This window comes from Thamnophis elegans, chromosome 16 (assembly GCF_009769535.1).
Source record: "Thamnophis elegans isolate rThaEle1 chromosome 16, rThaEle1.pri, whole genome shotgun sequence".
Taxonomy (NCBI): Eukaryota; Metazoa; Chordata; class Lepidosauria; order Squamata; family Colubridae; genus Thamnophis; species Thamnophis elegans.
The window spans coordinates 39362041-39389264 of record NC_045556.1 but is presented as its reverse complement, the minus strand read 5'-3'; the positions used below and the strand labels follow the sequence as shown (position 1 = coordinate 39389264).

General features: G+C 50.4%; 1 protein-coding gene across 4 annotated transcripts in view; it reads right to left on the bottom strand.

The window, feature by feature from the left end:
- Positions 1 to 396: 396 nt before the first annotated feature.
- The window catches only part of ABL1 (ABL proto-oncogene 1, non-receptor tyrosine kinase), a 69929-nt gene continuing 43101 nt past the window's right edge, over positions 397 to 27224 (bottom strand). For 2 of the 4 annotated variants that reach the window (XM_032232885.1, XM_032232887.1), the window contains exons 2-11: positions 24783 to 24956; positions 23882 to 24177; positions 20078 to 20350; positions 10259 to 10343; positions 9775 to 9952; positions 6469 to 6653; positions 4375 to 4527; positions 3918 to 4007; positions 3332 to 3493; positions 397 to 2825 (exon numbers count right to left, since the gene is read on the bottom strand). In XM_032232885.1, the coding sequence (XP_032088776.1) occupies positions 1204 to 2825; positions 3332 to 3493; positions 3918 to 4007; positions 4375 to 4527; positions 6469 to 6653; positions 9775 to 9952; positions 10259 to 10343; positions 20078 to 20350; positions 23882 to 24177; positions 24783 to 24956 (3218 nt within the window). In that variant the 3' untranslated portion in view covers positions 397 to 1203. The remainder of the gene's footprint in view (positions 2826 to 3331; positions 3494 to 3917; positions 4008 to 4374; positions 4528 to 6468; positions 6654 to 9774; positions 9953 to 10258; positions 10344 to 20077; positions 20351 to 23881; positions 24178 to 24782; positions 24957 to 27224) is intronic. The other 2 variants (XM_032232886.1, XM_032232888.1) reach the window with 1 other exon arrangement.

Here is a 27224-nt window from a genome sequence, read left to right as displayed (position 1 = left end):
GTAATTGTCTCCTTCCCAAGGCAACCGAGGTCTACCTCTTGAATGAACGGGGAGTGAGGGACGGGATCGAAATGGTTTATGCAGTCATTCCTTTATCTGGGGAGTGGGGGTGGATGGGTGGTGTCAGACGGAGAGGGCAGTTGCTTCGATTGCGCCTCATAAGAGCCCAGCCTAGTTTCAGACCGAAGTCTGCACTGGACAGGAGGGAGGCAGAAAGGTTAAGATAGCAATAGCAGTTAGCAGTTAGACTTATATACCGCTTCATAGGGCTTTCAGCCCTCTCTAAGCGGTTTACAGAGTCAGCCTATCGCCCCCACAGTCTGGGTCCTCATTTCACCCACCTCGGAAGGATGGAAGGCTGAGTCAACCCTGAGCCGGTGAGATTAGAACCGCTGAACTGCAGAACTGCAGTCAGCTGAAGTGGCCTGCAGTGCTGCACCCTAACCACTGCGCCACCTCGGCTCTTAGAGAGAGAAAATGGGCTGTGTGAACGCAGCCCTGTGTGGAGAAGGAGTGGCAGAACCAAGGGGGGGGGTGGCGTGAAAAGAGGCAGAAGCCTAGAATCCCCATGCACTAAGTCCAACATCCCTTGGGTTCCGTTGACCTTTATCGAACGCCTAGCAGGCGCCTAGCCGAGATGATTCCTGTGCGTGGGCTTTTGGCAATAGAGTAGCTTAATTGAACCTTCACACGTGAGCCTGCTCTTCTGCACCGGACCAGGTGCCAAGAGGGCCAAGGGAAGCAACCTGCCGTCCATTTGGCCGAGACAAGGGGTGTCCCGCAGCCCCCCCTTTCAACGCAAAGCTCACACCGAGAGCAAGCAAAGCATTTGTTAGAGCGTCCCAAAGGATGTGACACTAAGACCAATTAAGCTTCACAGGATTTGGAGGCCCCCGAATTAAGAAGGAAACCCGAGGGAAATTGCAGGTGAGAAAGATGGATATGGGGAGGGTGGGCAGGTGTATGGGGAGGGGGTTCTTGTTTGACAAGGTGGTTGTGAGGAGCAATGGATGAGCATATCCTGAGGGTGAGAGCCATTCAAGCAACGGAAGGCTCAAAGTTGACGGTCTTGGACAACCCCAGAGGACAACTAAGATACAGTCCACGTGGCTAAATTTGTGTGTTGTCTCTCTGAGGTGTGAGGTCCCATTGTTTTGTCCCAGAAATCAACAATGTGGGCCACTGATGATCTCCCCACTTCTGCTACCTCTGGACGATATCGCTGATTTCTTTGACCGAGCCGAGCAATTTGCTAAAATCCGGGGTGGCGGTCGGACCTCCGCCAACCGTGGCAGGGCAAATCTGAAGCTCCCGGAGGCTGTTCTCCAGTTTGTTGATGGCCTCTCGGAACGCAAACTTATTCCGCATCTGCTGGATCGAGTCCACGTAGCTGGCGCAGAAGGTGTACAGGTTCTTGCCCGCTTCCAGGACGGCGCTGTGGCTGACCATCTGCTCTGAGTTCTTGTTGATGGCGGTCCGCAGGGCATCGGAGCTCTCCAGGACCGTCCCCTTTGTGACGGTGCCGCTCGCTATCTTCTCAGGAGGTTGGCGGGTCTTCCTGAGGGACACGCGGGTGGAAATGAGGGGGATGAAGGCCGTGGAGAGAGGTTGGTCTGCAGCCAGAGCAGACGAGATGGTGGGGGGCGACGGAGAAGGGGAACCGAAGAGCAGTTTGGCGGAGGGAGACTTTGGTACGGAGGACATCAGTGGCTTTTTGTTTCCCTCGGTGGACAACCCGGACTTGGGGGTCTCAGCGCTGATGGGCTCCGCAGCCACGACTGTCAGCTTGCTCTTGGCCAGGGACCCTTCTGGCCCTTCGTGGCTTGGCCCAGGACCCCCCTTGCCATTTTTACCCAAGTTCAAGACCGGAGGAGGTGGGGCAAGTTTGAGCTTCGACAGCTTCCCTTTTTCCTTCTCTGGCTTCATCTTTCGTAGACGGGACTCCTCGGCCAGGGCTTTGCCAGCAAAGATGCCCAGGGGAGCCTTGCCTACCGTGGTCTGCTCCACCAAAGGACCCCCAGAAGCAGAAGGAAGCAAAGGCTGCCTCCGGGTGAGCTTAGGGGTAAGGCTGGGCGGGCTGGAGCCCGGGGTACACTCGGCCTCTTTGGAACTCTCTTCCAGTGTCTCCTCGTTCTTCTTCAGCAGCCGAGGACCCGAGGTGACCATTCCCCTGCTGGCCAGGTCAGCTTTCACCTCACTGGCTCGCTTCCGAGGCAGGGCGGGCTTTTCGCTCTTGTGGCCCCCAAAGGTGGAGGAGTCAAACTGGTGCCCCACGGACTGCGGGTTCCGAGGGAGGGTGACCGACTTCCACTCGGCGTCCCTGGACCCGTGGGGAACGGAAGAGGCAGAGCAGGAACGCAAGAAGCGCTTGCTGGAGATCGAGCTGCCATCCTCTTCGTTGGGACCCTGGCGATTATTGGCCGAGGACCACGATTTCTTCCAAACATTTGGCGTCAAAAGACTGGAGCTCCCAGTCCCATTGGCAACGCTGGCAGCCTCATTGCTGGGGTTGGGGAACCGGGAACGGTCCTCTAGATCAGCAGGGTGTGTGAGCAAACCGCCGTTGTTGCTCTCTTTGGTCTCGTCCTCCCCTCCTCCTCCTCCTCCTCCTCTATGCTCCAGGTGCACCTCCGCTTCCCGGAAGGAACTACTCCGCTTCGGAGGGGTGGGCGCCGTTTTCTTTTTCTTCTTGATCAGAGCGCTAAAAAGATTGGTCTTTTTGTCTTTGGGGATCAAACGGTCGTCTTCGTTTAAACTCCCGTCGGCTGCAGTCCGTTCCTTCCGCGGCAGTACAGGGGACACAGCCGGCTCGGGCTCTGTAGAGTCTGCAAAATAAAAACAGATTTTGGCACAAGATGCGAAACAGACAGGGGGGGAGGTATCAAGTGGGGCACAGTCACAAAAGATCCAGAACCGACCCCCTCTAAGTTCCATGGGAAATTATCTACGTCAGATTGTGACAAAACTAATATTTTGAGAAAACGAGGTTCGGCTCGGTTTGGCAAAACCGGTAGTAGTTTTTGTGTGATTTCAGGCGGCACAACTGATTGTCGCACCGCTGATCATCGGAGCTACTGGTTCACCCGAACCGGGAGCATTTTGTACTACCGCTTCAGGCTAACGGGTCCGAACCGGTAGCATTTCACCCCTGACTTGAACCCCACAGCTGTGGGTCTGATCGCTTGCACCTAAGACAACACTCTTAAACCAGTATGTCTCATTTAACGTGTGTGGACTTCAACTCCCAGAATTCCCCAGCCATCATGGCCGTTCACGGGTTGCCCTCCCTTACGGCAGTACCCAGTTTATGGTAAAGAAGAATTAAACTTACCCGTTTCTGCCGGGATTTTGGCAGGCCCCCCCTCTAAGCTCTCGACCTCCTTCCATTCCGCCATTTTTCGAGACGACCTGGTTTTCGTGGGCAGCTCTGGTGCTTGCAAAAATGGGTTGACCGTACATTTCACCGTTTTCTTCCCCAGTTCCTTTTCCACCTCTGGAAAGGAAGAGGCAAAAGGGGAAATCAGATTAAAGACCAGGAAATCGTATATGAAATTCAAACTCTCTTAAAACTAACTTCGGTTTTGGTCACGGACCATAAGAATAGCATCAACTATTTCACAATTTTTTTTTTCTTAATGCTTTTAGAACCTCATAGAACAGAACAGACTAGACTAGGAAAAGGATGGGTGGGTAGGTGGAAGGAACCTGGAATGAAGGAAGGAAGGTAGAAATTTACTTATAAGGGAGGAAGGGAGGAAGGAATGGAGAGAGGGAGGGAGGGAGGGAGAGAGAGAGCGAGAGAGAGAGAGAGAGAGAGAGAGAGAGAGAGAAAGAAAGAAAGAAAGAAAGAAAGAAAGAAAGAAAGAAAGAAAGAAAGAAAGAAAGAAAGAAAAAATGAATTATCAGGAGGCACCCACCGTCTGAAATGCTGGATTCTTGAAACATCGTCTCAAATGCTTGGTGGATTTCGGCAAAGGACGGCCTCTCCGATGCGCTCCACTGCCAGCCTAAAAGGGGGACCGAGGGAGCAAGGGGTGAAAAGCCCAAAGGGATCAGCTCCAGAACTAGATCTTTTCAATCCAGGAGAAGAGCGAATCTGGGGGTTTCCCTGCTCCGCTAGCCTGGAGCTCTGAAAAGGCAGGAGGCGAAGAGGAAACCCACCCTCCTCTGTTCCGTAGGGATAAACTCAGTGAATAAAATAAAATGCAACTTTGCACTGAATATCGGCATCCCCCTGCCTCTTCCCTTAAGTGGAGGCTCAGGAAAACAAATCTTAATTGCCCCCCCCCCCCAACCGCCATGCCCAGATTTGCCTTGTGGCTTCCCCAACTCGAAAGGAAATGTACGCCAGGCCGTGGCTGTGCGCAAACTCACACTCTCGCATGAGCTCGTAGACTTTTTCCGGGCAGCCCTCGGGACGCTCCATGCGATAGTCCTTCTCCAAAAGTTCATAGACCTGCGAGAGGTCGATCCCAGGGTAGGGGGACATGCCGTAGGTGGCGATTTCCCAGAGCAAGACCCCAAAAGCTGCACGGGAGGAAAGGGAGAATCAGCAGAGGTGGCGATTTGGCCCACCACCATCTCAGTCTGCGGGCAGACCACATTCCCAAGCAGCGCTTTTCTTGCAGACGTTCCGTGACCCAACTAGGTAGCATCATCAGAGCTGGAAAGGAGTGGGGATTTTTTTTTTGGGGGGGGGGGAATGAGGAGGATAATGACAGTTTTCCAGGCGACATACTGTTTAATGGATGTCTGAATTAAAATATTTTTTTTAAAATAAATTAATAAAAAGGTTGACTCAAGCCAACATTTTTCTACACAGAGTATTTTCTGCAGAAGCCGGGGAAGGAGGCTTCTGAAGAGGATTTCGCTAAAACAGAGCGGTTGGGGGAGGGGGGGGAAAGGACCCCTCGGATCCCCGAAGGCACGGAGGCATATTTGATAAAGAGATATCAAAACCTGCCCCGTATCTCTCTCTGCTTTGGCCCAGCGACAGTAACCGAAGAGAAAGCAGCTGCTGGGCTTGAAAACAGAAATCTTCAACTTGCATTATGAGGTGAAAAATGACCGGCCGTTTCTAGGAGGCTATTTTTGAGATCTTTCTTTATTAGGAGTCTCCTCGGGCAGCGAAGGATGGGGAAGAAATACGGTGCTGAGTCGGAAAGGAGAAGGACACCTGAGATGAAAAAGCACCTATTCCTGCTAGAAGAAAGTTGCTTTATATAAAATTAGAATAAGAGTAGAATAACAGAGTTGGAAGGGACCTTGGAGGTCTTCTAGTCCAACCCCTCTTCTAGCCCTGATGATGCTACCTAGTTGGGTCATGAAATGTCGGCAAGAAAGCCACCAAGTTCAGAGAGCACCAGGGATCCCACAGTTCTCTCCCTCCTTTTCTTCTTCCCCTCCCTTCTCCCCTTCCTCCTCCTCCTCCTCCTCCTCCTCCTCCTCCTCCTCCTCCTCTTCCTCCACCATAACCCCATTCCCTTCTAGCCCTGATGATGCTACCTAGTTGGGTCATAAAGCGTCTGCAAGAAAGCCACCAAGTTCAGAGAGTGCCAAGGACTCCTCAGTTCTCTCCCTCCTTTTCTTCTTCCCCTCCCTTCTCCTCCTCTTCCTCCACCATAACCCCACTCCCTTCTAGCCCTGATGATGCTACCTAGTTGGGTCATGAAACGTCTGCAAGAAAGCCACCAAGTTCAGAGAGCACCAGGGACCCCACAGTTCAACCCTGAGCTACAAATATTGAAGAGAATATCTTTTGTTACAGAGATTCATTCTCCCATCCACCCATTTGCTGGTTTAATAACCGATCCAGTCCCTTGGCTGGATTTCCTACCTTCAGCCTCAACCACTCTGACCACCCCCCCCCCCAATCCCTGCTTTGGGGAGATTTTCTCCTCTTCCTCCTCCCCAAATTTGTCTCGGAATTGTATTTCTCAAGGGGTCAAAAGGAAGAAACCGCTAAATACCACCAGGAGCAACAATCTTAACTGAACAAGTTTAGGAAACGCCTGAAAAAAAACTTGAGCCTAAAAATGTCTGCGCATCCTTCACCCGGCAACTTCAGGAGGGCCTTCATCGCCAGAAGTCCTGGTGCTCCATCACTGGAGCTTTTCACGAAGAGGTCGGACAACCATTTGACCAAGGCGGTAGAGGACAGAGGTCGGCAACCTTAAAGGAGACCCAAAAGTCCTAACCGGAAGCCCACCGTTCGATTCTGGAGCTGGCCGGGAGTCCGGTTCCCCCACCATAGAGTCTCCTCCTAGCCCGGCATCCTTTCCCCTCTACCTGTCCTAACCAAAAGCCCTACCAACTGTGATGCCGACCGGCGACAGGGAGCCGCAGCAGAGGGACGAAAGAGCCACATGCGGCTCCAGAGGTTGCCAACCCGGATATAGGATCTCCTGCTTAAGGAAGGACTAGAAGACCTTCAAGGCCCCTTCCGACTCTCCCGCTCTGTACTCTTACCCCAGACGTCCGATTTGATGGAGAATTTGTTGTAGGCGAGGCTCTCCGGCGCAGTCCACTTGATGGGGAACTTGGCCCCAGCATGAGCGGTGTAAGTATCCCCCGTCATCAATCTGCTTAAGCCAAAATCGGCTACCTTCACCAGGTGGTTCTCCCCCACCAGGCAGTTTCGGGCAGCCAGGTCCCTGCAGGGGGGGGGGGGGGAGGAGACGGCTGTTAAGAAGACGGTGAGGGAAACGGCTTAAAATAAGCTTCAAGGGGAAAGCCGAAGTAAGGTGAAGAAGGTGCCGAGAGGAGGCAGATTCAAGCGCAGAAAGAGATAGGGAGAGGAAGAGAACCCAGGGAGATACGATTTGCGGTTTAAAGAGGTGCTACGCTGAACAGGAAGAAAAATAGATATGGTTGATAGGAGGAGGAAGAGAAGGTGGAAAAGGAGGCGGAGGAGAGGAAGACAAGGCGAAAGAGGAAGACAAAGAAGATGAGGAGGAGGAGGAGGAGAAGCAGGAGAAGAGGAGGAGGACATTAGTTGAAAGACAGACAGATACGGATAGATTCCTGACAAATGGCTAAAAACCCCTAAGACATGAGAGAGAGAGGGAGGGAGAGCGTCACCGGGACACCCATTCAGGGCTTCTGCTTTTTCTCACACTGGAACAAGCCCCATCAGAGACGTCCTCTTTGCCTTAAGCTTGTTGCCGTTCTGCCATTCAGCGTGAGTGATAGGTCCCAGAGGGCACTTCAATCCGTCCTGCCTTGTTCAAGCGCAGCTTCTGGTCCTTCAGAAGGAGCACCGTCCAGGGGAAAGAGGCTGCTCTCTGTCGCTTGAGGTCCTCCACAAAGGCTTGAAAAGCACCACAGCTCCCAAGACAGACAAAGTACACAGAAAATGCCACTCTCCCCTCCAAAAACCTCCTAGAATCTCCAGATCTTCCTGGTCCAGGTTGTCAAAGGACAGCATGGATTCAGAAGGCTGCCTCCGAAAATATATAGAATAAGAGAGTTGGAAGGGACCTTAGAGGTCCTCTAGTCCAACCCCCTGCCTAGGCAGGAAACCCTACTCCACTTCAGACAAATGGATATCCAACATCTTCTTAAAAACTTCCACTGTTGGAGCATTTACTATTTCTGGAGGAAAGACGTTCCACTGGTTAATTGTCCTCACTGTCAGGGAATTCTCCTCAGTTCTAGGCTGCTTCCGCCCATTGCTTCTCGTCCTGCCCTTGGGGGCCTTGGAGAAGAGCCTGACTCCCTCTTCTTTGTCCCCCTTCGCAGGAGCAGAAGCAACGGGTGGAAACGAATCAAGGAGAGAAGCAACCTAGAACTAAGGAGGAATTCCCTGATAGAAGAACAGATCAGTGGAATGGCTTGCCACCAGAAGTGGTGGGTGCTCCATCAATGGAGATCTTCGAAGGAGATATTGGACCACCATTTGTCTGAAATGGGGCAGGGTCTCCTGCTTGAGGAAGGCCTCGGACTAGAAGACCCCCAAGGTCCGTTCCATGGTCTCTGGTCTTCTGAGTGGCGTGAGGTCCCTTCTCCTGCTTGAGCAAGGGTTTAGACTAGAACCTCCAAAGGTCCCTTCCAACCCTGTCATTTGTTGTTTTGAGTGGTGTAAAGGGTTGGACTAGAAGACCTCCAAGGTCCCGTTCAGCTCTCTGCATTCCGTGGGCTCCAGAGCTGCGGGGTTCCTCAGAACATCAGACTCACAAATGTCCTGGCTCAAAGTCCACCTCCTGTGGAACCCAGTCCCACATTTATCTCACAGGAGGGGAAACGACATAAGAAGCAGCCTTTTACCGCCGCTCCTTCCCCACTGATGGGAGAGTGGACGGAGCCTCCCGCCAGGCTCTGCTATTAGGCCGATCAGGGAGCATTTCCCCAGACAAAGAATGCAGAGCCTGGGCTGTAATTGCAGCTCACTGAAAGGTCAAAATCCTCCAGACGGGCTGCTGGCAGAGATGGTTAATTGAGACAAAGAGAGAGAGAGAGATAAAGCGCGCACAATAAGGAACCGTGAAAGCCGAGCGGATGACAAGGTGAGTGAAGGATGGACAAAGGGGCTTTGGAGGAAGTAGAGGCACCCAGGGAAGAATAAGAGAGGGGGAGGGAGAGAGAGAGGAAAGGAAGAACTTCATAAGGAGAAGCTGCCATTACGGGCAATTTGGGGGCCGTTCCTGCAGGCCGTCCTTCTGCCCTTTGGCCGCACAAAAGAGCCGCCAAGAATGAGGAAGATGGTTTCATCACCAGCCTTCATTACAGAAGCACAAAGGGCTCCGCTGGGCAAGAGGCAAAGGGGGGGGGGGACAAATGAGTCAGGGGAGATTTTTCAGGGCTACGAACCCCTTACGAGACGCAGGGCCGGCCTTTGCAAAGCCTCTCGGCCGAGCAGCTCAGCCGGTTGCCTCCGGAAGGAGAGCAAGGGGGCGTAAGAGCCGAGGTGGCGCAGTGGTTAGGGTGCAGTACTGCAGGCCACTTCAGCTGACTGTTATCTGCAGTTCAGCGGTTCAAATCTCACCGGCTCAGGGTTGACTCAGCCTTCCATCCTTCCGAGGTGGGTGAAATGAGAACCCAGATTGTTGTTGGGGGCGATATGCTGACTCTGTAAACCGCTTAGAGAGGGCTGAAAGCCCTATGAAGCGGTAGATAAGTCTAACTGCTATTGCTATTGCTATAGGAGGGGCTCTGGAGATATGCCAGGAGGCTGCAAGGTGTGTGTACACGCAAATATTGGGCTCGTTTTGGGTCAAAAAGGAGAGGGCACCCCTTAATTGGGGTATTTCCATTTATGTCTATACACACACACACACACACACACACACACACACAAATGGGTTTAGCAGTTCACGCTTGGTCCAGAGGAAGGGGCCTACTGAATTTTGGCTGCCAGGGCTGAGGAGAAGGGCCTTTTCTGCCGTGGCCCCTAGCACAATCTGCTGTTGGAGGGGAGATCTGCTCCCATCCTCCCAGGGAGAGGGAGAGGAGATGAAGGAAGGAAAGGAGGGATCAGATAGTATGCTATGGGAAGGAAGGAAGGAAGGAAGGAAGGAAGGAAGGAAGGAAGGAATATGCTATGAAAAGGGAGGGAGGGAGGAAGGAAGGAGACAATATGGTATGAGAAGGGAGGGATGAAGGAAGGAAGGAAGGAGATAATATGCTATTGGAAGGTAGGAAGGAAGGAAAAAGATAATATGCTGTTGGAAGGAAGGAAGGAGATAATATGATATGAGAAGGAAGGAAGGAAGGAAGGAAGGAAGTTGGTTGGTGGGTCAGCCTGGGAAGGGAGCTGGCATTCTCTGTCCTACCTACCTGTGGATGAAATTCTTCCTCTCCAGATACTCCATGGCGGAGGAAATCTGGGTGGCCATGTAGAGGAGGACCACCGCGTTCACCTCTTGCCGGTTGCAATCCCTCAAGAAATCCAGCAGATTCCCGTAGGTCATGAACTCCGTGATGATGTAGAAGGGGGGCTCCCTCGTGCAGACCCCTGCCGAGCAAGGCGGAGAGTAAGCCAAGGCAGAAGCTCAAAACTTCCCAAGGAGGCCCCAGAAGGAGGCTCCCCGGGTAGACGCCGAAGCTTTGGCCTTCCGTGGACGAAAGCCTCCTCAGGAGAATTAATTAAAGACCCTCTTCTGGGGTCCCTTTCCCCCCTCCCCTTTTCAGGAGTTAATTGCCAGGCCCTGAGAGAGAAAGGAGGCATCTCCAGGTGTGGTGAGCAGCTCCGTATCTCTTTCACACCCCAGCATGCCAGGCAAGGGGCTTCCGTCTCTCCATGGCCCTTCCTGCCACTTACCCAGTAATTGCACCAAATTTGGGTGCTTGACTTCTTTCATGACGGAGGCCTCTTTCAAGAATTCTTCCACCTCCATCGTGTCTTCCTGTGACAAGAAGAAGGGGGGGGGAGAGAAGGGCTCAGACCCCAGAGCTGGTTGCTGGGTGGAAGAAAGCAATTTCCAGCACAATCATCAGAACTAACTTCCTTCCTTCCGTACCTCCCTCCCCTCTCTCCTTCCTCCCTTCCCTTCTTCTCCTTTCCTTCCCTCCCTCTCTTCCTTCCTTCCTTTCTTGGATGGATGGAGGGGAAGGGGGAGTGAGCGAAGGAGGAAGAAGGGGAAAGGAAGAGAAAAGAGAGGGAAGGGGAAGGAAGGGAAATGGCTATGGAGATTCTCAGTCATCCAGGTCATGGTTGTCCCAAAGGGGCTTTTTCAAGAGGCCACTCGATTTTTGTTTCCAGAAAGTCCAGTTGGCTTCTTGAAAAAGAACCTTTGGAACAAGGGAAGGGATGAAGAAAGAAGGGAAGGGATAAATAGGGAAGGGAATAATGAAATGAGCTCTTATCTTCTTTACAGCAACCAAAGCAAACTTGAAATTTCTCCCTTTTTGAAATTGCTCTACCCAGTTCACTTCTCCCCTTCGCTGGTCTCCGATCCTAATTTGTGACCCTGGGACCATCAAGGATGAGGGGAAAAAGGCCGATCATAAGATGGAAGCTTTTTCCTTTGATTTTCTTTCTTTTCCCCTCAAGGATGGCATGGGAAACATGAAAGAACATGTGGTGGAGTGGAAATAAATACCTAAATAAGCCCTTCCCCAATATCCACTCAATCCACATCAGTGGAAACCCATTTTTTCCCCTTCTTCTTCTTTTCTCCCCCCCCCCTCCCCAACATTTCATTATCAAGTTTCTTTTTTCTTAGGTCGGCTCAAAGGCCACACGCAGGAAACGCAGAGACGGAGCCAAGCAAGGAACCCCAGTGAATTCCATGCAATTTCTAAAGAAACTTACAGATACCACCAATTTCCCCTGCCCCCCCCCCCCTTTCTCCTTTTCTGCTTATTTACTTGGGCAGGACTGAAAACTGAGCTCTGTTGGGGAAGAGTGGGCTTCCTTCCTTCTCGGAGCGCAGATGCTCCACGGGTCTCCTGATGATTTATTTTCTATTTAATTTTAAGGTTGTTACCCAGTTGTTGTTTTGAAAGGTGCCATTCCAGTATTGTTGGAGAACTGTAGTCACCACAGCACCAAAAGAAAAAGTTTGAGCCTTTGGAACCAGGGCAGAGAAGAGCAACTGAGAGGATCAGAGGCCTGGAGGCTAAAACATAGGAAGAATGGCGGCAGGTTTTGGGTTTGGCCAGAAAAGGAGACACGACAGCAGCCTCCCAGTATTTGAGGGGCTGCCCCAAAGAAGAAGGGGTCAACTTATTTCCCAAAGCACCTGAAGGCAGGACAAGAAACAACAGATGGAAACTCATCAAGGAGAGAAGCAACCTGGGATTGAGGAGGAAATTCCTAACAGTGCGAACAATTAACAAGTGGAACCGCTTGCCACCAGAAATCGTGGGCGCTACATCCAAGGTTTTCAAGAAGAGACTGGACAGTCACTTGTCTGAGATGGTATAGCTTTGCCTGCTTGAGCAGGGGGCTGGACTAGAAGACCTCCAAGTTCCCTTCCTATTCTCTTCTCTTCTCTGCATGAACTTTAAGCCATTATCGTTGTATGTAGGGAGTCCTTGACTTGTGACTACAATTCTTGATGGACTCTGAGGTTGATGATTTTCTTGCAAATCTTTCATTAGCAAGGAGGAGGAGGAGGAGGAGGAGGGGGAGGAGGAGGACTGTGGGGTCCTTGGTGCCCTCTGAGCTTTGTGGTTTTCTTGTAAACCTTTCATTATCAAACTAGGTAACATCATCCGTGCTCCTAGAGAGCTTGGCTTGGTTTCTGAGCTAGCAGTAGTAAAAGCCACCCCAATTGTTTGCTCGCCTCTCAGAATGTGGGATCCCCTGTGGCGGCCAAGCATGTTGGTGTATACATGCAGTATAGATGTATACATACGGCTGACAGATGTTCAGTACAAAGAATAACAGATGGATGCTTGTGAATCTGCTAGAAGCCCCCCAGCTTCTGAAGCGGAGACCAAGCGGAGCCCTCGGTCTTTATGTATGCACGGGAGGCCAGGTACATCCATGACAGTGGTTAAATTCACCCTCAGATAGTGTGATAATTGAGAATGGCACTTCTACTTCCACAGCCCTTCTCTCGTGGCGTTGCAGGAGAAGGAAGTAGCAGGACGGGAAAGTCGCTGCTTTTCTGCTCACTATCCAAGAGATCTTTACTCACAAGAGAAGCAGGATAGAATAGAATAGAATTGGAAGGGACCTTGGAGGTCTTCTAGTCCAACCCCCTGCCTAGGCAGGAAACCCTACACCACTTCAGACAAATGTTTATCCAGCATCTTCTTAAAAACGCCCAGTGTTGGAGCCTCTGGAGGAAAGTTTTCCCACTGGTGAATTGTTCCCACTGTCAGGACATTCCTCCTTAGTTCTAGGCTGCTTCTCCCCTTGGTTAGTTTCCACCCATTGCTTCTCGCCCTGTACCCTCAGGTGCATGTATAGCCTTCTCAAAGACGGGCTGAGCTCCAACCCACCTCAGCTCCTCCAGTAGCACGGCTGGAGGTTAGAGACAGAAGAAGGAGAGAGTTGGAAGGGACCTTGGAGGTCTTCTAGTCCAGCCTCCTGCTCAGCTCAGAAACCCAATTCCATTTTACACCAATGGCTGCCCAGGCTCTTCTTAAAAGACCTCCAGTGATGGAGCAACCTTCTGTTCTACCGATGGATTGTTCTCACCGTCAGGACATTCCTCCTCAGTTCTAGGCTGCTTCTCTCTTTGAAGCTCTTCCGTCCTTGAAGATCTTGCCCTGCCTTCAGGTACTCTGAAGAGCGGGATGCCCCCCCCCCCCTTCTTCTTCTTTGTGGCAGCCCCTCAAATATCACAATGCTGCTATTACGTCACCCCTGGTCCTTCTTTTCCCTGGACTGGACACTCCCAATTCCTGCAAATGCTCTTCATACAGCTCAGCCTCCAGCCCCCCCATCCTCTTGGCTGCTCTTCTCTGCACTCCTTCCAGAGTCTCAACATCTTTTTTATATTGTGGTGACCAAAACTGGATGCAGGATTCCGTGTTTTGGGAGAGGCGCGAGATTCATCTGCGTGAGGTCGCTACCCCACACCCAATCTGAAGTAGGGTTAAAATACAAAACGGTCCAGGAAAATGGTAAAGGTTCCCCTCACACCTACGTGCTAGTCCTTCCCGACTCTAGGGGGCGGTGGTGCTCATCTCCGTTTCAAAGCCGAAGAGCCAGCGCTGTCCGAGGACGTCTCCGTGGCCATGTGGCCGGCATGACTCAATGCCGAAGGCTCACGGAACGCTGTTCCCTTCCCATCAAAGGGGGTCCCTATTTTTCTACTTGCATTTTTTTACGTGCTTTCGAACTGCTAGGTTGGCAGAAGCTGGGACAAGTCACGGGAGCTCACACTCTTATGTAGCGCATGGGATTCGAACCGCTGAACTGCCGACCTTTCTGATCGACAAGCTCAGCGTCTTAGCCACTGAGCCACCCTAGTAAAATGAAACTTCCTGACAAAATAAACACAGATCTATGAAATAAAATCTGTGAAATTGAAAATTAATTGGGGGGAGGGAGGGCGAATAATCTGTGACAATAAAATCCACCATTACCACACAGACCCCAAGCATTTCTGCACTGTCTTGCACTTTTTCTGCACGTTTCCATCTACTCCAGGAGACAAGGAACTGCATTGATAAACCGTACAATGGGAAAAGAGGAATATTGAGGGAAGGCAGCTCAAGGAGCCTTTAAAAGGCTATTGATTCAAAAATATAGGACAATCAGAGTCATAGGCTATTTATTCCGGGCTAAACAGCAGCCTTATTAGTTTACCAACGAGTCTGAGAACGTTGCATGCAAAATTTAACTGCAGTACCCACCCACCCTCCTTTGGGTCAAGTGACTCAGCAATTCATAATTTGATCCTGGAACCACTGTGGAATCTTTGTTAATTCTTCTCCTCCTCCTCCTCCCGCAATGAACATGTCTAACTCTCCATGAGGGACATTCCTGGTGACGGCCACATTTCCACAATGAAATGGGACTCAGAATTTGCTTGGGAGGGGAGGAGACAAAAGTAGAAAAGTAAGGAAGGGAAATTAGAGGAGGAGAAAAGAAGAGAAAGAGAAGGAAGAAGGAAGGAAGAAGGGACTCCATTTGGACTCCATTTCTGCAGTTCCAGCCGAGGCACAAGAGGATGAAGTAGACCACCTCTGGGTTGAGTTTCAGGACGTTGCCCCCGGGGATGTGGACAAGGCCATGAGGGCTGTAAGTGCCTCCACCTGCGTACTGGACCCGTGTCCCTCATGGCTGGTTGCTAACAGCAGTGAGGTGACACGAGGCTGGATCCAGGCGGTTGTTACCGCCTCTCTTCGGGAGGGGAACTTCCCCGCCGCGCTAAAAGCGGCGGTGGTGAGACCCCTCCTGAAGAAGCCATCTTTGGATCCAGCTGTTCTTAATAACTACCGTCCAGTCTCCAACCTTCCCTTCCTTGGGAAGGTTGTTGAGAAAGTGGTGGCCTTCCAGCTCCAGCGGTCCTTGGAGGAAGCAAACTATCTTGACCCCTTCCAGTCAGGCTTCAGACCCGGTTACAGCACAGAAACCGCTTTGGTCGCATTGACCGATGATCTCTGGAGAGCCAGAGATGGAGGACATCCCTCCATCCTGGTTCTCCTTGACCTCTCAGCGGCTTTCGATACCATCGACCATGGTATCCTTCTGCGACGACTGCGGGAGGTGGGAGTGGGAGGCACCGTGTTGCGGTGGTTCTCCTCCTACCTCTCGGACAGGTCGCAGTCGGTGTTAGTGGGGGGGCAGAGATCGAACCCTAGGCCCCTAACATATGGGGTGCCTCAGGGTTCGGTCCTGTCCCCCCTACTATTCAACATCTACATGAAACCGCTGGGAGAGATCATTCGCAGGCACGGGATCAGATACCATCAATATGCGGACGATACCCAGTTGTATCTGTCCGCCCCGTGCCAACTCAATGAAGCGGGGGACGTGATGAACCGAGGCCTTGAGGCCGTTATGGACTGGATGAGGGCTAACAAGCTTGTACTCAACCCGGAAAAGACCGAGTGGCTGTTGTGCTTCCCTCCCAACAATTCGACCAGTATTCCATCACTCAGGCTGGGGGGTCAAATTCTACACCCCTCAGAGAGGGTTCGCAACTTGGGAGTCCTCCTGGACCCACAGCTGACCTTTGATCACCACCTGTTGGCTGTGACCAGGGGGGCATTTGCCCAGGTTCGCCTGGTGCGCCAGTTGCGACCCTACCTGAATCGGGAGGCCCTCACAACAGTCACTCGGGCCCTTGTGACCTCTAGGCTGGAATACTGCAATGTGCTCTACATGGGGCTGCCCTTGAAGAGCATCCGGCGACTTCAGCTAGTCCAGAACGCGGCCGCGCGAGTGATCGTGGGTGCACCTCGGTTCACCCACATAACACCTATCCTCCGCGAGCTGCGCTGGCTACCTGTCGATCTCCGGGTGCGCTTCAAGGTGCTACTAGTCACCCATAAAGCCCTGCATGGTAGTGGATCTGGATACTTGAGAGACCGCCTCCTGCCAATCACCTCCCTGCGACCAATTAGATCACACAGATTGGGCCTCCTCCGTATTCCATCGGCCAGCCAGTGCCGGCTGGCAACTACAAGGAGGAGGGCCTTCTCAGTAGTAGCCCCGACCCTTTGGAACGAGCTCCCCGTGGAGATTCGTACTCTCACCACCGTCCAGGCCTTCCGCATAGCCCTTAAGACCTGGCTAGCCCGTCAGGCCTGGGGACAGAGATAATTGCCCCTCCCGAATGATGAATGAATGTTGCTCATTATTTTACTCTATGTTTGTCTACGTCACTGTTTGTATTTCCCTCCCCTGATCCTATGTAAGCCGCCCTGAGTCCCCTCAGGGAAAAGGGCGGCCTATAAATGTTAATAAACCTAAACCTAAACCTAAACCTATAAGAAGGAAGGATGGGCAATGTGAAAGAGAAAAAAATAAAAGAAAGAGTGGAAATGAGAAAAGGAAAAAGGAGGAAGAATAAAGGAAGGAAAATGGGAAAGGAAAGGAAAGAGAGGAGGAGGAGGAGGTGTCTTCCAACATATCCCCCCTCCTTCTTCTGTATTGGTGCTGGTGTTGGGGTGTGTGTGTGTGTGTGTCTGTGCAAACATCTCGCGCTAATTGAAGTCTTATTTAAGGGCATCGCCCAAGCTAAACGTGGGGAGAAGTATTGAATGGGGGCAGCAGCGCTGGGCCTCATTTATCTCTCTGTGGAAACTACTTTGTCAAAGCAGCCTCTCGGTGGCTCCCGGCGACTCCGAAAGCAGGATCATAAATAGTCTGGGGCTGAAAAACAATTAATCACCACCTGAAGTCCAGTCAGAAGTGCCGAAGAGGCGGCTTCCTTCCCCGCGATTCCTTGCAGCTGGGAGAGGCAGGCCATAAGGAGACGGTCCAGGACACTTTAGACCAGGGCTCTCCCACCTTGGCCCACTCGAAGCCTGGAGGACCTTCAACTCCCAGAATTCCCCAGCCAGACACTTTAGACCAGCAATCACCAACTGGGGGTCCGGGAGAAAATTTTGGTGGTCCGTAGAAAAATTATCTGCCTTTTTTATATTCGACTAAATCTGGGGTCCTCCAACTACGGCCTCTGGGACAGATAGGTGCAATGGACGGCTGTGTTGCTGCAGAGGGTCTCCCCCTTAGGGGTCTTTTTGTAGGGGTCTGGAGGGGGGCAGAAATTCCGACTTGGGGTCTGCTTCGGCCTCCTGGTGGGGGTCTTTGGGCAAAGGCTGGAGGGAAGAGCTGCTGGGGGCGAAGAGCCGGAGGGCCTCGTTCCAGTGGGACGGCATCATGGCCTGGAACTGGCTGACCATCTCAGCCCGTTGAGCCTCCAGGCACCTGGCCTTGCACTCCCACAGGTCTTCCCTCTGCTTGGAAAGCCTATGCTCCTAGTCCTCAGTGAGGTGCTTCTGCTGAGCCTCCGTCTCGGCCAGATCCAATTTGAACCGAGCTGTTTTGCCAACTCTTTCTCCCGGTGGCTGCTTAGCTCCAGCAGCTGCTTCCTGATGGGGCCCTAAGGAGCCCGGGCAGGCAGGTGAGGAGGGGCTGGGAGGGGAGGGGCGAGTAGAGGCTGGCGAGGCGCCCCTCAACGTGACATTGAATTGGCCCACCCAGTCACATGACCACCTAGCCACACCCACCCAGACAGTCATTAGGCAGATCATATTGGTGGTCCACGGGATTTAAAATTATGAATTTAGTGGTCCCTGAGGTCTGAAAGGTTGGGGACTCCTGGTCTGGAAGACCTCCAAGGTCCCTTCCAAATCTGTTATTCTAGGTCCCAGGTAGGTTCTGATGCTGGGAAAGATGGAAGGAAACAGGAGAAGACAACCAGCAAAAAGGTGGAAGGACTCAGTTGCAAGGGCTTTGTGGCTGCAATTGAGCCTTCAAAGAACAAGCTCGGGATAATAAGATTCTCTAGGAGAAATTCTCCAGGAGTCTAAAATGACTTGATTATAATCAATCCGTCATTCAAAAGTGACAACTGAGAGGGAAAATGTGAAAAGATGAGTAATCTAAGTGTTAGATAACTGGGAGCCGGAGGGAAAGCAGGACTGTCATCCTCAATCCCTCGAAAAACAAGAAACCGCTGTAACATTATTTAACTCCTCGGGTTTTTTTTATCTTCTGCTCCAAGGACTTGGGGTGACAATTCGGCAAACTTGGGAAGTCAGCAGGATCCCTGTTTTCATCCCTGCGATTGGGCATCGTCCAGAATAATCACTTGGGTCTTTGGATATTTTGTGCAGGAAAGGCAGATACTGAAATAAAGGGGTTTCTTAAGTCATGTCTGCTCTCTCCCCAGCCGTTCCCTTTTTGGTGGGGAAAATCGATGGTTTCCTAGAGGCTTCAGGGAAGGGAGATTAAGAAGCTGTGATGAATGCAAGGTTTGCCTCTCTTCATCAGGTCAGAATTTGGAGGCAGTTAGGAGTAATAAAGAGATTGGCTGTGTTTCATGCCATTAAACCAACCATCATACAGGCGGTCCTTGGCTTACGACAACAAATGAGCCCAAAATTTATGTTGCTAGGCGAGACAACTGCCCAAGGAGCTGCTGATCCAGTTCCACAGAGGAAGGATTGAGTCTGTCATCTGCACCTCCATAACTGTCTGGTTGGGCTCTGCAATCCAACAAGGCAGACACGGACTTCAGAGGAGAATCAGAACTGCAGAAGAAACATTGGCTACCAACCTGCCTTCCATGGGGGACCTGCACGAGTCAGAAAGAGGGCTGGGAAAATATCTACAGACCCCTCGCATCCTGGACATCAATTGTTTCAACTCCTACCCTCACAGCGACGCTATAGGGCTCTGCACACCAAGACAACTAGACACAAGGAGAGTTTTTCCCGAATGCCATCCCTCTGCTAAACAAATACTCCCCTCAACTCTTGTCAATCTATTTACCAAGTCTGCATTACTATTAGTCTTCTGGTCGTTCCTATCCCCCATCTCCTCCTCCCACTTATGACTTGTTGCTTGTATCCTTACGACTGATGTTGTTTCCTAGTATGATTTGATTCCTTATTTGTACCCTATGACTATCATTAAGTGTTGTATCTTATGATTCTGGATGAATGCATTCTATTTTATTTTTATGTACATTGAGAGCATCTGCACCAAAGAGAAATTCCTTATGTGTCCAATCCCACTTGGCCAATAAATAATTCTATTCTATTCTATTCTATTCCACTCCATTCCAATCTATCCTTTCCTTTCCTTTCCTATTTTCTTCTCCATTCTAAGGGAGCGTTGCCTGATTCTACGATCTTTCTTGCTTAAGTGAATCCCTCCCATTGTTAAGTTAGTAACACAGTTGTTAAGTGAATCTGGCTTCCCCACTGACTGGGCTTGACAGAAGGTCACAAAAAGTGATTGTGTGACCCTTTGTGTGTCCCTTAGGAACAACAATCTCCAGTGTTGAGTTGGCCTTTCTTCTCCCATTAGCGAAAACTCCCGATTATTAACACTAGATGGCAGTATTTCCCCATCTTTTAAAAACAACCACAAAAAGGAACTTTAGTGAATTTTAAAAAGGTTTTAAAAAGGTTCCCCTGGTACATCTGTGTGCCAGTCGTTCCCAACTCTAGGGGGCGATGGTGCTCATCTCATTTCAAAGCCGAAGAGCCAGCGCTGTCCGAAGACATCTCTGTGGTCATGTGGCTGCATGACTCAACACCGGGCGCATGGAACGCTGTTCCCTTCCCACCAAAGGTGGTTCCTATTTTTCTACTTGCATTTTTTACGTGCTTTCGAACTGCTAGGTGGGCAGAAGCCGGGACGAGTCACGGGAGCTCACTCCATTACGTGGCACGAGGGATTCAAACTGCCGACCTCTCTGATCCACAAGCTCAGCATCTGAGCCACCACGTGTGTGTGTGTGTGTGTGTGTGTGTGCACGCGCGCACGCGCACATGCACGTATTTATGTATTTACTTACTTATATTTATTTACTTACTTACTTACTTACTTACTTACTTACTTACTTACTTACTATTTATTTATTTATTTATTTATTTATCTATCTCTTCCCAAAATTAAGGCTCCTAAAAACCTGGTTCTAAGGCCGGGGGGGGGGGGGGGGGGGGGGGGAGAAACCGGATGGGAGGTTTGAAATGGAGACTTGTCAACGCCTACCTTGAGGGTCTTGACGGCCACGGTGAGGTTGTACTTCTTCCAGACGCCTTCGTACACCTCCCCGTATTGTCCTCCCCCGAGTTTGTGCTTCATGGTGATGTCGGTCCGCTCGATCTCCCACTTGTCGTAGTTGGGGGAGACGCCGTAAATGGTGGGCTTGTTCCTCTTGGGGGCCGGGTAGTGGAGCGTGATGATCAGCCCGTCGGCCACCGTCGAGTGATGGTGGACCAGCTCAGCTAACGTGTTGAAGCGGCTCTCCGAGGAGACGTAAAGCTGCAGGGAAGCAGAGGGAGAGGTGAGCCCGGCCGTCTTTGGTGGCTCCTCTTCTACACGACCGGGGCGGTGATTGCAGGCAGTCCTCGACCTACGGCCCCCACTCAGCCAGACATTTCTGTCGCTAACCGAGATAGTTGAGGGAGGGGTTTTTTTGTCCTACTTTATGACCTGCCTCACCACGGATAAATGAATCGCTGCGGTTGTTAGTCACACAGTTGTTAAGTGGATCTGGCTCCCCCCCGGGCTGGCCAGAAGGTCGCAAAAGGGGATCACGTGATCCCAGGAACACTGCGACCGTCATAAATAGGAGGCAGTTGCCGAGCATGTGAATCTTGACCACGTGGCCACGGGGACACTGCCACAGTCGAATGGTCACTGGAGGAACGGTTGTAAGTCGAGGACTTCCTGGTCTATAAACTTGTGGTCTGAATAGGAGCACCCTTCCCATTTCCAAAGGGGCTCCACACGGCGGGACTTCATTAGGTCCCACCAGAACTGGGGCTTTGTGCCCAAGCGGGTTGTGTCGTGGCCGGTCAGCAGAGCTGGCAGCAGAGTCAGAGAGTGAGGAGGTTGGGGAGGAACCTGGGCCAGTCCTGGAGTCTGGGGAAGGTTCTGGTGATGAGGGCTCTGCGTCGGAGGCAGATGGGGGGCCAGAGCTGTCTGACAGTTATCAGCTGCCTTTGGAGTCAGACATCAGGAGGACAAGAGTGTTGAGAAAGTTTCACCACCTCGAGTGATTCATAAATATATATATATATATATATATATATATATATATATATATATATATATATATATATATATATATATATATATATATATATATATATATATATATATATATATATTTCCCCCCGTTCAATTGTGTCCAATTCTCAGCCTAGGCAAGCCCCTCTCTCTTGGCAGGTTTTTCAGAATTGGTTCGCCATTGTCTCCTTCCTGGGGCTGCGGGAAAGTGGCTGGTTCAAGGTCACCCAGCTGGTTGCGTACCCGAAGCAGGACCAGGACTCACAGCCTCCCGGTTTCTTAGTCTGAGGCCTTAACCGCTCTCATAAACAATAATAAAAGCTGGATAAAAAAAAGTCTACAAAAATTTAATCTAACCATGCCAGCTAGAATCACTGTCAATCATACCCTTCCCCTTTTATGTGATATGTTATTCCCTGCAAAACACATTATGTCCCCCCCCCACCCCCCTTTCTTAGGAAATACCTCTCTTTGATTTAAAAAGCCACAATCTGCCTTCTTTCCCCCTGTGGCTCATGTCAGCTTTTACAAAAGATAACAAGATGCGGGATGGGTAGCTTTTGATATAGTTTTTTTTTTTTTTTTCCCCAAAAACACCCTGCGGGCTCTTTCAAATACCGATAAAGCGACATTATACTATACCCCCTGAATTTTAACGTCCTTCTTCCATCATCTCCACCCTAGAAACCCTTCTAGGTTGTAGTCCAAGACAGTCCTTGACTTTTAACTTCCCTCCCTTCCATCTTCTTTCTGCCTCTTTCCTTCCTTCCCTCCCTCTCTCCTTCTCTCCCTTCCTCTTCCATCCCACCTTTCTGGCTCTTCCCTTTCCTTCCTTCCATCCTTCCTTCTTTCTTTCCTCCTTCTCTCCCACCTTTTTTCTGCCTCTCCTCCTCCCTCCCTCCCTCCCTCCCTCCCTTCCAGCAGCTATAGATAGGTTCCCGGCTATATATAAATACAGGCCCCTCTTAGCAACCAGAGGGAGCCGCTGCTCTGTTATATATATGATTCATTCAAGGCAGTCGAAACGATTATCAGTCGCCAGAAAATGCAGCCGGCCAAAGACAAATTATTCATCTGTAGGAGTCTAGTGGCAGGATCCCTGTCGTGACAAAAATCACCCAGAGAGATAAGGCACCAAAAAAGAAAAAAAAAAGAAAAAGTGGGGGGGGGAGGCAGGGAAGCAGAAGCAAAAGAAAGGGGGAAAAAAGAGGCAATTTAACGCCCGCCCTCATCAGCCACGCTTCCTTGAAAGTCACCTTGGGAGGCCTGCAGTTACAATCCGCAGAGAAACCACGGTTGACTTACAACTGTTCACTTAGGGACCGTTAACGGGACCCGGCACTGGTTCTCACATTTATGGCCGTCACAGCGTCCCTCGTGGTCACACGATCAACATTCGGGTGCTTGGCAATCAGCAATTTTGAAGGTTGCCGAAACTCCCCGAGTCATGCGACCACCGTTTCTGACCTTCCAATAAGCAGTCAATGGGTAAAGCTGGATTCGCTTAACGACCATGTGATCCGCTTTACATCCACAGCAAAAACAATTGTAAAATCAAGCGTGGTCACATGATGCGTCGCTTAACAATTGTATCCCTTAGCAATGGAAGACTCCCATTCCAATTGCAGTCGTTAAGTTAGGGAATGTCTACGGGGCTCTTCCGATATGAGTGATTGGAAAAAAAAATGACATATTTAACCTCGTTTGCAATTCCTCCTCTGTTTTCCGAGCCCTCCTGGTGCTCCTGCGAGCGGCTCCCCTCCCAATTCCCAGGCCTCCCAAAACTGCTATATTTTCAACGCCTGCAGTTATTAACTTGTCCGATTACATTAATAACGGCCTGATGGGGGGAAAGATTCTTCGGAAGCGAAGAGCTACGCCGCCTGGCTCTACCTGATTTCTCCCGGCAAATGCCAGCCGGGGCCCCGAGATACGATATCTACTTTATCAAGCAACTTAATATTGTTTCATATGGCGGCGGGGTGGATAATGGGTCCAACGAGAATCTAATTCCGCACCGTTTCCTGGATGTTATTTTATTAAAAACAGAAAACCTCCAGCTGATAAGAGTTTCTGACAAAGGAGCCGGTGGACATTTGGTGCTAATGAAAATCCCTTGGCTGTTATCTCTTTCTTGAAAATTCTGACTAAAACAATTCCGAGGTAAGGAAAGAATCATTCATCTGTTCAGCAAAAGCCTCTCCAGGCATTTCCACTGAGTGAGGATGGACTGGCCTCTAGTGGGAACAGCGCAGAAGGAAGAATCAGGTGTTCCTTGTAGCAGAATTACACAAGTAATTTTTACGCAGGTGTAGCCCTGCCACCCCAGGTAGTCCTCGACATACAACAGCAGTGTTGTGGCCCACCAGTGGAGCTGCCAGCAGATTCTCTCCGAAAGACTCCTGGCCAAGTTCTGCAGATTTTATGCTTGCCAGCTCTCCAAGCCAGCTAAGGTCTGTGACCGTAAATCCTCCCTGGAAAGACTTTGCTGGAGGTGAAGGAGCAGAATTCACAGTCAATGAATAGAAGGGGTTTGTGTGGGGACCAGGAGTCTGCTTCAGGCTCTCGGGAAGCCTCGGTCAGAACAAGTTCGTCACCGTTCAAAGTTACAATGGCACTGAAAAGCCATTTGTGGCCATTTTCACACTTACGACCGCTGCAGCCTCCCCGTGGTCACGTGATCGAAACTCAGACACTTGGCAACGGACTCAAATTTACGACGGTCGCAACGTCCCGGATTAATGTGTGCTGGCTGTTTGGCAGAACCTCAGTAAAACTCACCTTCCCGTCGGAGGCCGTGTTGATGCGGTAGTGGTAGACTCTCCCCTCGTATCTCAAGGAAATGGACCTCTGGCCAGGGCTGCTCTCACTTTCCCGGACCAAGAAGCTGCCGTTTATCCCGCTGCTCAGCAGGTACTCCGCCGCGTTGCGTGACACCGGCCCATGGTACCACGAATGCTTCTCCAAGCTGTTGACGGGGGTGATGTAGTTGCTGGGCACCCAGCCTTGTCCGTTCTTCGTCTGGGCTTCGCACCATTCCCCGTTGTGGTTGTAACCCAGGACACGAAGCTTTTCCCCTATTGGGGGGTAAGGAGGAAAAGAAAGAAACAATCACGAGTCTGAGAATTGTCGGAGGCGACTCAGAGAGTTCACAAGGGAGCGATTGAAACACAGCGAAACGGCCAAAGGAAGGAATAGTCGCAGCTCAGGGTTGAACTGCGGAGTCCTTGGGGTTTTCTGAACTTCCAGGCAAAAGGCCACAGGACGGTCACAGTGGACGGCCCCTCCCAGAGGGAATAAAAGGGGAGTGAAAAGGGAGTGGAGTTTGCAGGAGGCAATTAGTTCGTTGCCAAGTTCTGCAGATCTCAGCCTGGCAGCTCTCCAAGCCAGATGAGGTCTGTGACCGTAAATCCTCCCTTGAAAGACTTGGATGGAGGTGAATGAGCAGAATCCACACTCAATTAAGAAAAGGGGATTTTTGTCGGGACCAGGAGTTGGCTTCAGGCTCTCGGGAAACCTCGGTCAGAACAACTCTTAAAATTTCTGAGGGAGCTAAAACCAAGCGGGGAAATCCGAACTCTACAACAGATAAATTAACTCCTGCCAAGGTTAAATTCCTTTCCCCTGAAATGCCAACCTCTTCTCATCCTCCCCGTTCGGGTTCTCCGTTTTGAGGACTTACCTTTAGTGATGCTGAGAGTGTTGTCACCGCTGGCGACGAAGTCGTACAAGGCCACAAAAAGATTGGGATCATTTTCACCCGGAGCAGAAAGGAGATTTTCTTTGGAATTCCAGCGGGCAGCTTCGTTCAGGCTCTGCGGCTCGAATTCTGAGGCGACAGGCCGTTGCAGCGCTTCTGGTGGGAAGGAAAGTTTGGAGGAGGAAGAAAGAGAGAGAGAGAGAGAGAGAAAGGAGAAGTGAGATCGTTTTCTTGCTGGAGGATTTGAGCCCTTGCTCTTCTGTTCTTCCCCGCCGGCTGTGCCTATCCTCAGTTTTAAAAAGGAAAAAATATGTTTTATCGGAAAAATGCAACGGAAGGAGGAGCGAAGGACGGGAAACGGCTGTCACTGCAAAGTGAATCAGTCTATTGTGAGGCCTGCACAATGCCACAACCGTAGGGTACATTCACGCGAATCCTCTGGAATTCAATTCCAGGGGACTGAATGGGATTCCCATGAACCAACAGAATAGGATTCCATGCAGCCTAAATTCAACCCAGCACTTAAAGTCTGAATTGCAGAGATCTGTATAAACACTTAAGTGGGGGGAAAAGGGAATGTTTAGCTTTTGTAACAGTTCTTCTCTCTCTCTCTCACACACACACACATTTTCTCTTTTTCTCCCCTTCTCTCTTATTGTTTCTCTCTCCTTCTCTTTCTCTCCTCTTTCTCTCTCCTCTCATTCCCTCTCTCCTTCTTTCTTTGTTTCTCTCCCCCTTCTCTCCTCCTATCTCCTTCTCTTTCTCTCCTATTTCCTTCTCTCCTCTCATTGCTTCTCTCTCCCCTTTCTCTCTCTCATCTCTCTCTCTCCTCTCAATTCACTTTAAATTCATCTTTCCATTCATCCCAGTTGAAATGTTTATTATTAATATCTGTTCCGCTGGTTAATTGTTCTCACTGTTAGGAAATTCCTCCTTAGTTCTAAGTTGCTTCTCTCCTGGATTAGTTTCCATCTGTTGCTTCTTGTCCTGCCCTCTTTGGTGCTTTGGAGAACAGCTTGACTCCCTCTTCTTTCTGGTGCCCCTCAAATACTGGAAGACTTGCTATCATGTCACCGCTAGTCCATGTTTCCCTACACTACACATGCTCAATTCCTGCAATCGGGAATAGGAGCCACCTTTGGGGGGAGGGTAACAGACAGACTCCGTGCACCTCCACTCTGTGGACTGTTTCCCCCCACCCCCACCCCTACTTTTTAATCCCCAATCAGCCACTTTGGGTCTTGTAAAAGGAGCCAAAGAGGAGAGGAAAATATTTTAAAAAAAGATAAAATTCGTAAAAGGGAAACTCTTGTAAGACAGGAACTTAAGCATTTGTTCAACAAAGAGCCCGGCTTCTCTGGCCCTGCGAGATCCATGTTTATAAACTGGGAATCACCGCTGGGGAGTGCAAATTGTTTCCCACTGTTTGCAAAACAAGAGGCCTTTGATCCACTCCCTTAGAGACCCTGGGCTACGATTCCCATTGCAGTTGGTTCTCCACTTACGACCACCATGGAGCCTTAGCACAATGATGTCGCTAAGGCAGACAGCTGTGAAGTGAGCTTTGCCCTGTTTTACGACCTTCCTTGCCACCGTTGTTAAATGAATTGCTGCTCATCTTTTATTTCTCTTTGTTTTTTTTCCTTCTTTATCTTCTTTTTCTTTTCTCTTTTCTTTCCCCTTGATCTTTACGTGGGGATTTCAACTTCACAGGGGTAATTTCTCCTTCAAAAGCCACATTTTCAGTTATGTCATCCCCCCCCCCCCCCGCCCCGCAAAAAAAAAAAGCAAGCTGGCTGCTCTTTGGGATATTTCCACCTGGTTCCTTTTTCCAGAGGTTTAGCAGAGACTGTTGGGACATTTTCCTGCATGGGGAGGGGTCTTCGTATTGCAAGCCAGAGGGGAGAGGTGAGGGGCGGCTTTGCAAACCCGGCCAGGCTGAGCTGCCAAAATCTTTTTTCTTTCTTCCGGCCACTTGAGATAATATTTACCAGGTGGAATCGAGTGGAAAAGAGGATACAAACCAAGATGGCTGGAAACCACAAAAAGGGGAGCTTGGTTAAGTGCCCTGGATTGGTATCTTTGGAGCTAAGCCAAGTCTTCTTTTAAAAAGAAGAAAAAGAGAAAGGAAAATTGGTTCACCCAAGACATTAACTCAAAAGCAGTTCAAAGAAAAATTTGTCGCTGGGAGTTGGTTTTAGGAAGCCCGGCATGAAATAAGCAAAAAGAGCAAGAAATATAGAATACAGAATAACAGAGTTGGAAGGGACCTTGGAGGTCTTCTAGTCCAACCCCCTGCTCAGGCAGGACACCCTACGCCATTTCAGACAAATGGAGGTCCAGCATCTTCTTAAATACTTCCAGTGTTAGAGCATTAACAACTTCTAGAGGCAAGTTGTTCCACTGATTAATTGTTCTAAGAGC